This window comes from Lynx rufus, unplaced genomic scaffold, assembly GCF_022079265.1.
Source record: "Lynx rufus isolate CCGP_SWC_20201006 ecotype Redwood Valley unplaced genomic scaffold, mLynRuf1.p SCAF_1, whole genome shotgun sequence".
In the NCBI taxonomy this organism is placed as follows: Eukaryota; Metazoa; Chordata; class Mammalia; order Carnivora; family Felidae; genus Lynx; species Lynx rufus.
Genome location: NW_025814823.1, coordinates 80,920,603 through 80,934,264, shown reverse-complemented (window position 1 = coordinate 80,934,264; position 13,662 = coordinate 80,920,603). Strand labels below are relative to the sequence as shown.

Sequence of the window (13,662 nt, the reverse complement as noted above, 5' to 3'; positions counted from 1 at the left end):
AGGCCCTCCCCAGGCAGGGTGGGAAGGTGCCTGGATGAGAGCAGGCAGGAGACTCCTCACCGAGGCCGAGCACACCCCCGGAGCCCAGTAAGGTGCTCTACGCTAGCATCTCTAATCCTCAAAGTCTTCCTCTTGAAGAGACGAAGATTCAAGTGGAGAGGGTAAGTATCCCCCCAAATCAGACAGCCAGCCAAGAGCGGGGCTGGCGTGTGCATCTTGATCTGTGGCTGCACGGCCCCCTCACCACCTCTCCGGCTGCCAGGCCGAGGGCAATGGGACTTGACAGAAGCGAGGAACGTAACCCCTTCCTCAGCCACTTTCCATCCCCCTCTGGCCACAGACCAGCACCTTCTTTCCTCAGAAAATCACGTCACACGTATCTTCTGAGCATCCACTAGAGTCCTACAAACGCGTGATTTCGTCTTCCAAAGCAAGTTGCCTAGGTCCTGCAGAAAAGCCGTGCAGAATAAAGACAAACGTGGTCCGGCTTCCCCCCAATTTGGTAATTAAAATACGTGCTTAAACAGTTAGAAGTGATCAGTAAGCCCAGTTTAGAGTTCCACACCAGTAACACACACCACGGATTCTCCACCTGTTCGGTACGTTTTCTGTGCGCTGACCAAAGAGCATGGTCCCTCACGAGGAAACGCAAACCCGAGTGAGTAACTTCCACACTATGCTGTGTGCGATGAAGACAATCGGCTGCTTTCACTGAGACTCGGGCTCTGGTTTCGCCCCTGAATGGGTCTATTCATGCAGGAGTGGGGGAGCGGGCCACAGGGAGGGGGCGGCGCTCCAGGAGCTCATGCCTTTGTGGGGAAATCTGGGTGTCGATCCCAGGATTACAATGTCTTCCTTCGAAGAAATGGTCATTGGGCACGAATGTCAAAGGAACAGTGGGCAGAGAACATACTGTGACACCAGCCACTGTAGCAGAAAATCAGACTTTCAACCAGATCTTGTCCTTCTAAAGTGACATGAAGTCAACCAAGTAGACTACTCCTTGAACTAAAAACAAAAACTCTGTCACAGTAAAGATGAAAAGTCTTCAGTGTTCCAACAAAAATTAAATGAGGATCTCATGTCAGGAATACAAACACTACAAAGCAGCAGCAGAGCACATGTGAAAACCTGCACACCTTTTATAGGAGGAGGGAGACAAGTGCAAGAACACCTCCCCAGCATGTGACGATAGTAAGACGGCATTTCCCCCATCACAGCACCAAGCACAGTATGCGGATATAGAAGCCTCCCGTAAGAATGTACCAGAAACAATGCCAAAGAAACCTCTGCCAAAAAGTGACATCAAGGCAGTCAAGTTAGTTAATGTCAACCACCAGTTAGAAACATGCTCTTCCAGTGTGAGCTAAGGACAAGTTCTGTAATCCTCCCGTCCCAACACTCCCCGTCACACTCAGCTGTCCCACCAAACACTCGCCCCAGACCAGACAGGGCTGACCTGACCGAGTCCCGCTGACGCCAGGAGCCACCCCCTCCCCGCCCCCTCCCCAGCTCCAGAGCACCTGTCTCCCCCTCCGGGACTTGCGCGCGCTCTGGCTGCTGCAGGACCCCATGTGACTCCCCCGCCAGGCTCCAGCGCTCCATGCCACGAAGGCCGGTCCCACACGTCTCACAGCAGAGCAGCCTCTGCTCCACAGCTGGGGAGGGAGGCCGGCCTCCGCCTCAGCGAGCTCTCCCTCAGGCGTGAGGCGTGGAGAGCCCCCGCCAAACAATGGGGCCACACAGGAGGAGGACATCAGGCAAACCACACAGACAATCCCAGAGCTGTCAGCCGTTACAGCAACACAAAACAAAAGGACTGACTTCATTACCCCGCAGACGCACAGAAACTCACTTCATTACCACCGTTAAAGGAGCGCTCAGTATCGCAGATTTTACACGGGAGTTGCAAATTTCACTGCAGATTTTGGTAGGTTTCATATTTTAGGTCATTGAATCTTTTAAAAATAACTTATTTACATATAAGAAGAAACAAGTTTTCTTAGAGATTTGATCAAGAGAGAAAGATCATCATTAACTAAAACCCAACTTTTAGAAACAACTTTGGTTTGGTCCTAAGCACGCCCTTGAAACAGTAACAGATTCAGACAACAGGAAATAAGCCACCCGCCCCTCCCTACACAAGGGAAAAATCATCCTTGCACGTTTCCTTTCAACCCAGTCTACTTAAACTGTACTTACATTCTCAGAACACAGATTCGAAGACCAGACTTGAGCCTCTGGGGAATAATAGGAAGGAAGAGCCTGCCCTCGCTACTGCAGGAAGCAGTTCCAAACCCCCCCCCCTCCACAATCCACCCCCAACCCCAACCCCCCACCGGCAGGTACTGATTGAACAGAGCTCTCTCGTCTCCACAGGTTCCCAGAAGAGTCTGGAAGGGCCATGCAAAGGTTTTAAGTTATTGTGTCTTTTGAAAAAACGTTACAACATTTCTAAATTCAGGGATTCACGAGGCCTTGGGATAGATTTCTTCCAAATGCTAAAGGCTCACTGCAAAAGCTCCAGCAGAAGCCTTGGTTCCACTGGGATACAGATTGCTGCAAGAAGCCGGCCTCAGCAGACAGATGTCCACGACCACACGGTGATACACCAGGGGCCAGCCCCCGGCACCCAGCAGACCTGGGCACAAATCCTGGCTCTGCACAAGTCTATGTGTCTGTTTAAAAAAGGCAGTATTGGGGGAACAGGGTTATTTTTTACAGGGTGGGGACACTCAAGAGTATCAGCTACCTGACACAAACCTCCTAACACAGTCTTCAAACCCAAACCCAGAATCCTTCATGGTGCTCCTTCTTACACGACTCCGTTAGCCAGGAGGTACGGACTAAAAGGCAATCTTGGTTAAGGTGTTAGTTAATCTTGGGAAGCAAAGGGAAAAGGAAAAACAGCACAAGTAGGGCTTGGGGCCAGTGCAGGTCTCTGTGTACAGAGGCTGGGCCAGCTGTCTCGGTCTCCCCTTGGTCCAAGATGCAGAGGCTCCAAGCAACTCAAGGAGCCAAGAGGAAAGACACGCACTATTTCTCCAGAGCACAGCAAAGGTCCATGGAAGCTGCTGTAACATTCTACGAAAAATGCATGCCTATCCCTTGTGTTTATTAAAACTAGTCATTGCTGGGGCGCCTGGGTAGCTCAGTCGGTTGAGCATCCGACTTTCAGCTCAGGTCATGATCTCACAGCTCGTGAGTTTGAGCCCCGCGTCGGGCTCTGTGCGGACAGCTCAGAGCCTGGAGCCTGCTTCTGCTTCTGTGTCTCCCTCTCTCTCTGCCCCTAACCCACTCGCATTCTGTCTCTGTTTCTCTCAAAAATAAACATTAAAAAAAAAAATGTAAAAAAACTAGTCATTGCTACCTATCATAACCTCAACATTTCAAAGGCAAAAGCTGCTCTGCCTTTTCATTACACTCGGCACAAGCAGAAGTTCCCCGCTCCCTGTCCCCATAAAGAGTTCTGATCCAAATACTCTAGATAAAAGTGTTCAATAGAACCTAAAAACTAAGCCAATACCACTAAACGTGTCAGGTGGTAAGGACTGGTCTTCCCAGATGGACATATTTAAGAAACCTCCTTCTGGGGCGCCTGGGTGGCGCAGTCGGTTAAGCGTCCGACTTCAGCCAGGTCATGATCTCGCGGTCTGTGAGTTCGAGCCCCGCGTCAGGCTCCGGGCTGATGGCTCGGAGCCTGGAGCCTGTTTCCGATTCTGTGTCTCCCTCTCTCTCTGCCCCTCCCCCGTTCATGCTCTGTCTCTCTCTGTCCCAAAAATAAATAAACATTGAAAAAAAAAATTAAAAAAAAAAAAAAAAAGAAACCTCCTTCTCTGATGATGACTGAGGAACCCCCTCATCCCCTAAAAGAAGGAAACTCCAGATCTCTCACTCTGTCTGGGGGCATCAGCTTACACAACAGAAATGCCTTCTCTAAGCTCTCTCTACTGGACAGAGGTCTTACCATCCTGCAGGTGCACTCGTGTTCTTCCACTGTTAAAATCCAGCAAGCTCAAGCAGGCCACAAACGACAGATTCCTGTCACCCTCGACTGCAGCTCTCCCAGGTAACCCCCAAACGGGATGCCCATTTGCAAACAGAACAGTGACGCCTGATGCCCCAAGTGTTTCCACATGCTCATCCTTGCTAATAACCCTGAAAACCTCAAGGCAAGCACTTCACCAGGCTCCTTAAAGCCAACACTACAAAAGGCCAAGGCCAGGATCACCAAGCCATCTGACAATTTAGTGCCTGTGCAAGCAGCTGGGGAGCTCCCTCCGGCCTACCCACAGACAGGGCACTCCCCCCACCCCACCCCCGCTCCAGCAGCCGAAGCCAGGGATCTCCTGATCATTCACTGATCTAGGACCCTAAAAGCAGGTTTCCGTTTTCCCATCTCAAAATAAAGGGAACGGCTGTGGCTGGCTTTGTCACAAAGACTGAGCAACTCTGTAGTTCAGGTGCGTGGATCTTCTGTCACTGCTGCTCTCAAGCCTGACATCCTGCACAGCCTGGTCTCCGGTGCCAGAGCAACCCCCCAAAGCCACTCCTACTCATGTCATCAAGTGATCAAGTCTGCCACTCCGGAGAAGCTGTTCTCTCCGGCACCCTGGGTGTTTTTTGTTTTGTTTTTTAATTTTATTTAAGAAATTTCTACACTCCATGTGGGGCTCAAACTCACAGTCCCGAGACTGAGCCACCCCATAGCACAGTTCCTTCTATCTTCTATGCCAACATTTTTACATTTTAAATCGCATTACCTATGTAATTTCGGATTCTGCTTATTGCACTCAAACATGTATTTTAGGTATTTTTAAAGCTTTGTGTGCATTTTCAATAATTATAAACATATGTGCCACTGGTTACTTAATCGTTCTTGTACTGCTACACATTTAGGTTGCTTACTTTTATTATTATAATAATCCTATTAAAACATCTTTGCACCGATACCATTGAACACGCTTTAGGTAATTTCTCTGGGGAGGATTCCAAGTAGAAGTGCCAGATTAAAGGGTTTGACTGTTTTCATATTTTTATTTTATTTTATTTTTATTTTTTTTCAACGTTTTATTTATTTTTGAGACAGAGAGAGACAGAGCATGAACGGGGGAGGGGCAGAGAGAGAGGGAGACACAGAATCGGAAGCAGGCTCCAGGCGCTGAGCCATCAGCCCAGAGCCTGACGCGGGGCTCGAACTCACAGACCGCGAGATCGTGACCTGGCTGAAGTCGGACACTTAACCGACTGCGCCACCCAGGCGCCCCGTTTTCATATTTTTATACGTAACCACCAGGCCACTCTCAAGAAGCCCTGTATGGATGTACATCCCGCTGTCCTTAGAACTGAGGATTCTCCTTACCTCTCTGCTCCTCACGACCACAATTTTATGGTAAGCTTACCCACACTGTCAGAGGGCTAGACATAACATTTGTGTCCTCCCCAAATGCCGGGGTTTTGGGCATCTCGAAATCCCCAGTGAGGGGTGCTGCAGGCAGGGCCCTTGGGACGAGGCGGCCAGACTCACGGTCTCTGCCACATGCAGACAGGACAGCAGGCAGCCCTCTGTAAACCAGGAAGAGGGAGTCCCCCAAGACCTGAGCACGCTGGCACTCTGAGCTGACTTCCAGCCTCCAGAACCGTGAGGAGCCTTTACTGAGGAGTCCACCCAGTCTGCGGTGCTAGTACAACAGCCCCAACAGACTACAGCACAGCTCCCACCCTCCCCCATTTTCTACTGCTCACATCCTTTCCTACTCACCCAGAATCTTCATGTATTTGCCTTAATGAGCTCCTCAGTCATTAAAGATCATCTTATCTTGTTGAAATTGTTACAAACGTTCCACTCAACTTGTAATTTGGTTTCTACTTTTATTAAACTTTTATGGAGCCTATCAATTTTGAGCTTTCCCTTTGTTTTCATTCATTGCTTTATGTTCTAAAAAGCCTCCTCCCACTCCAACGCATTAACTGACCACACACAGATCCACTGGCACAGAACGAAAGCCTGGTTATGCACAATCTTGCTTTGAGCAATCTTTGGCTACACACTCAAGTCTGGAGCTCTGAGTATGAATACCGGGCAGCCAGGCTTTAATGAAGCGAACCCATCAGTGACCGTGGGAGAGATAAACTGCAGTTAGTCAACAAAAGGAACAAGCAATCCTGGGAGTAGGGGAGATCAGAATCCAGAATTACTAAGCTCCTCTAAAATGTCCAATTTTGAGGGGCACCTGGGTGGCTCAATCAGTTAAGCACCTGACTCTTAATCCCGGCTCACATCACAATCCCAGGATTGGGGGGTCAAGCCCCGAACTGTGCTCTGCGCTGACAGCGTGGAATCGCTTGGGATTCGCACTCTCTCTCTGCCCCTCCCCTAGCCGTGCACATGTGCGCTCACTTTCCCTAATAATTTTTCAGTGAAAAATTACAAGATGTTCAAAGAACCAAGAACACATGACCCGTGCACAAACACAAGGCACTGAATGAAAACGGCCTGAGAGGCCCTGGTGCTGGCTTAGCAGATAAAGTCTTCAAAATAGCTGCTCTAGGGGCACCTGGGTGGCTAGGTTGAGTAAGCGTCCGATTTCAGCTCAGGTCATGATCTCACAGTCTGTGAGTTCGAGCCCCGTATCGGGCTCTGTGCCGACAGCTGGGAGCCTGGAGCCTGCTTCAGATTCTGTGTCTCCCTCTCTCTCTGACCCTCCCCCATTCATGCTCTGTCTCTGTCTCAAAAATAAACATTTAAAAAAATAAAAATTAAAAAAAAAAGCTGCTCTAAATATGTTCAAACAGGGACTTCTGGTTTTGCCTGTTTCTGTGTGGAAATCATACTCCATCCAACGAAGTCAAAAGCTGAACAGACTGAAAAATCAACTCCTGCTGGACCCCTATGGTAGAGAGGACAGGACGCAAGGCAAACCCCCGCCCCAAGTCTGGAGAGGCCAACACACCCTGGGAGCCCCACTTGCCGGAGCCCGGGCGCCCCAGAAGAAACCACACTGCGAGCCAGCAACGGGGCGGGAAAACGTGAACCATCACTGACGGACTGCTAGAGGCTCAGTGCAGACAAGTGTGAGTTCAAAACTCTGGGGGAGACCCAGTCGTAGAGAGGCTTCCTCAGTACTGGGAAATTATCATCTAGGAGTGTGACCAAATTCCCAAAGCCTCAGAGAAAAACACCCTTGGGTTTTCAGCAGAGAAAAGAAGAACCACTGGAAGAGCCATTCGGAAATAACAGCTCAGCATCCTGGTACTTATGAGGCCTGCCCTCAGGAAAACTAGTTAACTCAGACTAGCCTGCTGAAACGCCCTGGCAAAGACCAGCAGCCCAGCCCCCTTGGGCCACCTGATCTCCAGGCAGGAGAGAGGGGAGGGGTGGGGGGGAGAATTTAAAACACACCAGTGGAGTTCATGGTCCAGAGGCACAGGCTCCCTGATGGAGCGCCCCCCTCCTCTCCCCGCACACCTCACCCCCTCAGTGAGCACTTCCTTTTTTACATGATACACAATGTTCAATTATCGACAAAAACTTACAAGACTCAGCAAAAGGCAAAACACACAGTCTGAAGAGAAAAGCAAGCATCGGAAGAAGACATGGTGGGGACGCTGGAATTATCCCACCAGGAACTAAGAACAACGAAGATTAAGATGCTAAGGGTTCTAACGCAGAAAGCAGACGGCATGCAAGAAAAGACCGGCAAGGAGGTGGAAATCCCAAGAACTGAAAACCGGGAGAAACACTAACAGAAATGAAGAATGCCCGTAATGGTGTCAATAGCAGATCGCACACGGCTGCAGAGAGAATCCCAGCGCCACAGGCCTTAACAGCATCCCTCAGGGCTGAAAAGACAGAGAAAACACAACACAACATCCAAGGATGGTGGGGACTGCACAAGGTGTAAATACACACGGTGGAAGTACCAGAGGGAGAAGAAACACAAGAGAGAGTTCAAGCCATGAAGATGGAGAATTTCCCCTAATTAATGTCAGACACCAAAACCACAGATCCCCAGAGGCTCGGAGGACACCAGGCAGCATGAATGCCAAAACACCACACCCGTGCACATTGCTCTCAAACTATAGTCAAAGTTAAACTTACAGCTCCCTAAGAAAGCCCAAATTTAAAAGTGGATAGCAGAACTGAACAGACACCTTACAGGTGGCAGTAAGCACGTGGACACAGGTCATCCGCGAACTGCCGACTGAGACACTGAGGCGGCACCACACACCTCGTCCATCAGCGAAACCCAATCAGACACCAGCAGGCGTGGCAGAAGATGCCCCACAGGGGTCCTCCCTGGAGGACCGTGTGCGGTTTCTTACAGAACTGAGAACACGCTCCCCACAACACCCAACAATCACAGTCCTTCGCATTCACCCAAACGAGCTGAAAACACGTCCACGAGAAAACCTACGCACGCGAGTTCACAGCTGCTTCGTTCACAATCACCAACACCCGGAAGCAAGTGAGAGGTCCTCCAGTGGGTGATGGACAAACTGGTCGGTCCAGACAGCAGGGGACTATCCTGCATGAAGAGGAGAGCCAGCAAGCCTGAGAGGTGCTGATCATGGGGCCTTGGCAAAGCTCCACCCTCTCCAATGTCAACCTCGAGCTGCTCTAAAATAAGTCGAGTCTTTTTAAAAACATCCAAAGAACCAAAACAGGTATGCCTAAAGAATTAACATACATAAACAGTGACACAAATACACTATTTGACCGTAAAAATAACCAAATGGTGATTGTGAACTGAAAGGTGTGATAAAAGTGAAAAATCCACTCGAGGGGCCCAACACTAGATGCAGATGTACAACAATCGGCCAACAGAAAGGACAATAGAGACCCTTCAGTCTGAAGAACAGAAACAAGTGAAGAAAAACTCACAGCAGCTCCGAGACCCATGGACACCATGACACTTCGCACGCACAGCACAAGTCCCAGGACAGTCCTAAGCCACCCAGAAGCACTAGCTACGTGCCAGCGTAGGTGGGCGATCTCGACCGTCACTCAGGAGCCACAGGACGCCCATCCATCCTGTCCTGCCCGCCTCCAGTCTCGTACCTCCACCCACAACTCTCCCCACTGCTTTCCGCTGAGCCCAAGCGGAGACTCAGTCTCTCACCAACAGTCTTCCTCTTGGAGAACCTTCTCCCATCAGCAGGGTTAAAAATACCTAAACTTCCACAGTTTGCTGTGAAAACAAAGCCACGCCAGGCAGTGTGAAAAAGCTCTTCTGCTTTACTTTACATGTTGTATTCTGCTCTACAGTTTACTTTTCTAAATCGTTTATAAATACAGAATTCAAAAAAGAGGAATTCATTCCTGGCTTAGTCACCAAAGAGTGGCAGACCCTGGGCAAGCCCTTTAACAGCTAGAGCTATGTTCTCCCCTGTAAAAGGGGTGCTACACCCAAAGAGGGTTTCCATGGATTCTGAGTTATGTCCATAACAAGTACAATTTTAACATGTGCTATTTACCAACACAGCTTTATGAAAACAACAATTTGGATGTGATTCTGAGGTCAAGGTGTCTTCCCATCCTTCTCAATGAAACAGTGGCTGACTCAGAACAGCACCTGTGATATAAAGGCGCTTCCCTGCCCCCCCATACAAGAATAGTTCAAAGAAAGAAATCCAAAAAAGCACCGATGATGCTTCAAGCTGAAGAGGGTTACAGAACATAAAATGCAAAGGACAACAACTTACCAGGACTTCTGGAAAAGCATGGTTGCCTACATCCGCAAAATCCCTAATGGAGGCAAGACTACTGCAAAGACCAGAGAGATGACGTGGGCTCCAGGGGTGGGGCCCTGCCTTGCTTCCTCTAACAGTTAGGGTTAAGTGGACAGAACCTCAGAGAGGAGCAGGCGCCCCCTCTCCAGAGCAGCACTGTGGATCCGGACTGGTACTCTGCCCAGGACACCCTCCCCTGGGCGGAACCCCGGATCTCACAGAGGAACACGAGGAAGAGGCCGCTCCCCAAGCTCGCCTCCTGTGAGGCCCTCAAGCACCCCAGACCACTCTCACTGTGCTTTGGACACAGAGCCGCACACGCAACACGTCGTATACTAACGAGCAAAGCAGCGGAAGAGCCACGTCATGGGGACGAACATCCACGACGAACATCCGACAGAGACCCAAAGAGGGTGTGGACAGCAGAGCAGAACCAGGAGAGGCAGGCGGCCCCTCGGGGTACGGGCCGTGCTGGGGAGCCCCGCACAGCTTGGCTGAAGTCTGCACCCAGACAAAGTCAGAGAAGCAGAGGCTGGGACTCAAGGACTGCTCGGGAAGAGGGCCTGGTGTCGACCAACACGTAGAAATCCAGTCTGAGGCAGCAAGCCGAGTCCACAGGACAAGAAGAGTGGAAGTGAAAGGAGGCAGAGGCAGCAAGGAGATGGGGGAGTGGGGGCGTAGGGGGACAGGTGCTGGCTGCCACATCCTGCTGCCTTCACCAGGGCCTGGCACAGAGCAGGGGTCCAATCACCGCGCGTCAGAGCAAGGAGCCCTCCCGACGTCACCCTGCTCTGGAAGGTCGGGGGCCAGTGGGAAGTGAATGGTCGGCATGCCGAACACGCAAACTCACAGCAGAGGCTGTGGCAACAGGTCAGCGCAGCGGAACAGACTTCCGTCCATCACGCGTCCTCTCCTTTTCCTACAGGAGCACAGGAAGTGAAACACTCAGATGCTCAAAGCAGCACCGATCCATAGTGGTTTCACTTCAAGGACACACGGGTGTCACGGACTCAAGTGGACACTGCTTCTCAGGAAGCGTCCTGTGCAAGACCAGGAGCAGGGAAGAAACCCAAAATGCACACTTTCCACGGAATGGAAGACAGAGCCACACTCACAAAGTGTACTACGCTGGTTTATCACACCAATATATGCCAGCCATTTCGAAGGTGATCCAAATAATACCATTTCCTATTTCTGCAGCCCATGCAATGGTTTAGGGACCAGGAAAGAGTAGACTAGACACTAGACCTAGCATCACGGGTATTTTTTAAGCTCACATATTGCTCACGTTAAGTTTCATAACGTCGTGTTCCATTCTGAAGCACTTGTCTTCACTGAGTGCGACGTATAGATGCTCTCCTGTAATTGCACACTACCCGATGCACGAATCCATCAATTCCGGAAGAGACTTTATGTCAAGAAACAAGTAAACTAGAAACAGTACTGATCTGAAATACTTATAATCCACCCAAAGCACAAGTAAAACGCCACGTGGCGCCTATAAATCACATCGTGCGCTTTTTTACAATCTCGCTTTTGAAGACTTGAAACAGTAGGAGGGAATACTATGTTATGTGACAACAGAAGGGTATAAGTCTACTTAAGTAGTAAACAAAAACGTAAGATCATGGAAGATTAGAAGCAAATACACCAGAACATTAACGGTGGTTGTAACTGTGCAGCCCACAACGGATGATTTCTATCTCCTCCTTCATATTCCACACCATTTACCTACAGTCTACACTGCAGAGTTTTAGAGACATTCAAAAAAAAAAAATAAGTTATTCTTAAAATGGGTTTTGCAGGTACTCACCACGTTGTAATAGCTCTTGTTAATGGCAGTAGTATCAAATCCTTTGGGAGGACTCTTCAACGTTCCTGATTTAGGAGACACGGGCTTTTCTGAAATGAAAACGTAACACAATTTTACTGACCAGTACTGGAGACCACACACGCCAGCCCCTACAGCCCAGAGCTACTGGTCCAGGGACCTCCCATGAGAGCACCAGCCAACAAGGGAAGTTGCCAGAGGCCCGTGCCTCCCTCATGCTCATGCCCTGAGGTCAGGGAGCCGGCGTCCCCCCCAGCCCGTATGTGGCTCACCCCGTACTCCCTGCTCGGGCTCAGCGTCTGACAGGCCATGCTCCCTGACTGTCAGCAGAAGAAAGAGCACGAGCATGAGCTATGCTAACAGATCACAAGTGCAGTCAAGGTACCAGCCGATGCAGGCAGATACGTAACAATGTTAAAACACCAAGACGCAGAGTCTGGGCTACACGTCCAATTCAGAGCACTCACAACGCAGGTCTCTCCAAACAAGTAGGATCTGGCTCAGCGTGATAAGCCAAGGAGGAGGAAATCCATCCCGAGCAGGGGCAGAAAACAAGAAAAACCCACGGAGCCTTAAGAACCTCCACCCCAGAAACCGTAGTGCGAGCAATTGTGATTACTCGAGGGTTCAAGTATCTGTACGCTGCCCAGCGTTCATTCAACACCTGTTCAGGAGATTCGCCAGCAAAAAAGGGATCAAGGAAGCATATGCCGACTGCCAGTGTGGCTCTCAGGGTGGGCGGGCGTGTCAGTCACTGGCTACCGGGGCTGGAGAGCAAACTGGGGTGGTTGGGGTGGGGGGAAGGGCAGGGGCATTCGAGGAGCAGGTCACACACCCGCCTCACCTGAGTCAGTCAACGCTCTGTCCCTCTGGTGTGCTGTGCTCAGCACCCTTCCACCCACCTGCCCCAAGTCTCTGCTAGCTCCCCCAACAGTGCCCTTAATCCCAAACACTGCCAAAGTCTCGGGTCCCCACTTCCAACTGGCTGCTCAGTATTGCTGTTATCTGCCTAGCAACAGAAACCCAGAAATGCCTGAAATCACATGCACTAATTGTAGGCCTTCCCCTTCCTATGGAATGAATGGTCTGCCTAAACCGTCCTTCAATGCCTCACTTGCTTTTCCAAAAGGTTGACAATAAAGCACAAAACAGGTGTTGTTCCCAGTTGAGAGAACTCTCTGCTCACAGGATGAAAACAGAACTCCATGAGAAATGAACCACTTCTGAGCCCCTAAGAAATATCAATGTGTTCTGGCTAACACACATTCCTTCCCAGTCTCGCACCTACAGGTAGGAATTTAACTATAGAAGAAAAAATTGACATGCTTTTACCTTAAGAAAAACGATGCCTTTCACCTTTGGAACCCATCATTTAGGGGACAAATACAGATAAAAATAAAGGTAAGCACTGAAGCCTGAAAGACAGTCACCGGACCACGAACACCAACGTGTGTGCTATTACCTTGGACTGGATTTATTTTAAGTTGTTTCTTGTTTCTGAGAGAGAGAATATCTGGGGGAGGGGCAGAGAGCGAATCCCAAGCAGGCTCCATGCTGTCAGCGCAGAGCATGACACAGGGTTCAAACCCATGATCTGTGAGATCGTGACCTGAGCTGAAGTCAGCCGTTTAACCAACTGAGCCACCCAGGTGCCCCTGGTTTATATTTTATTTTTTATTTGAGAGGCAGCAAGCGCACGAGCAAGCACACATGCGTGCATGAGCTGGGGAGGGCAGAGGAAAAGAGAGAAGGCTCCACGCTCAGCACAGAGCCCGACCCAGAACTCGAAGCCACAACCCTGGAATCATGACCTGAGCCAGAATCAAGAGTCAGACACACACCGACTGAGCCCCCAGGTGCCCCAGCTTTAAATTTTAAAAGCAAATAATCTGTCAAGTGCCTCATTTAAGACACACCTCCCAACAGCACAGATAACATTCAACTAACTTACTGGGAGAACCAGGAGAAAGGCTCTTTCACAAGAAGTAGCGCCCGGCTACGGCACCCTGTAAAAACAGGGCAGGCAGAAGAGAGCCACCCAATGCAGGCGGAGCCCAAACACGCGGTCTCCTCTCCGTGGAAAAGGGAGTCCACAACTC

General features: G+C 50.1%; 1 protein-coding gene across 5 annotated transcripts in view; it reads right to left on the bottom strand.

Moving 5' to 3' along the window:
• ARHGEF7 (Rho guanine nucleotide exchange factor 7) overlaps window positions 1-13,662 on the bottom strand; it is a 106,939-nt gene that overhangs the window by 42,578 nt on the left and 50,699 nt on the right. For all 5 annotated transcript variants that reach the window (XM_047081808.1, XM_047081802.1, XM_047081783.1 and 2 more), the window contains one exon: window positions 11,546-11,634. In XM_047081808.1, coding sequence (XP_046937764.1) covers window positions 11,546-11,634 — 89 coding nt within the window. The remainder of the gene's footprint in view (window positions 1-11,545; window positions 11,635-13,662) is intronic.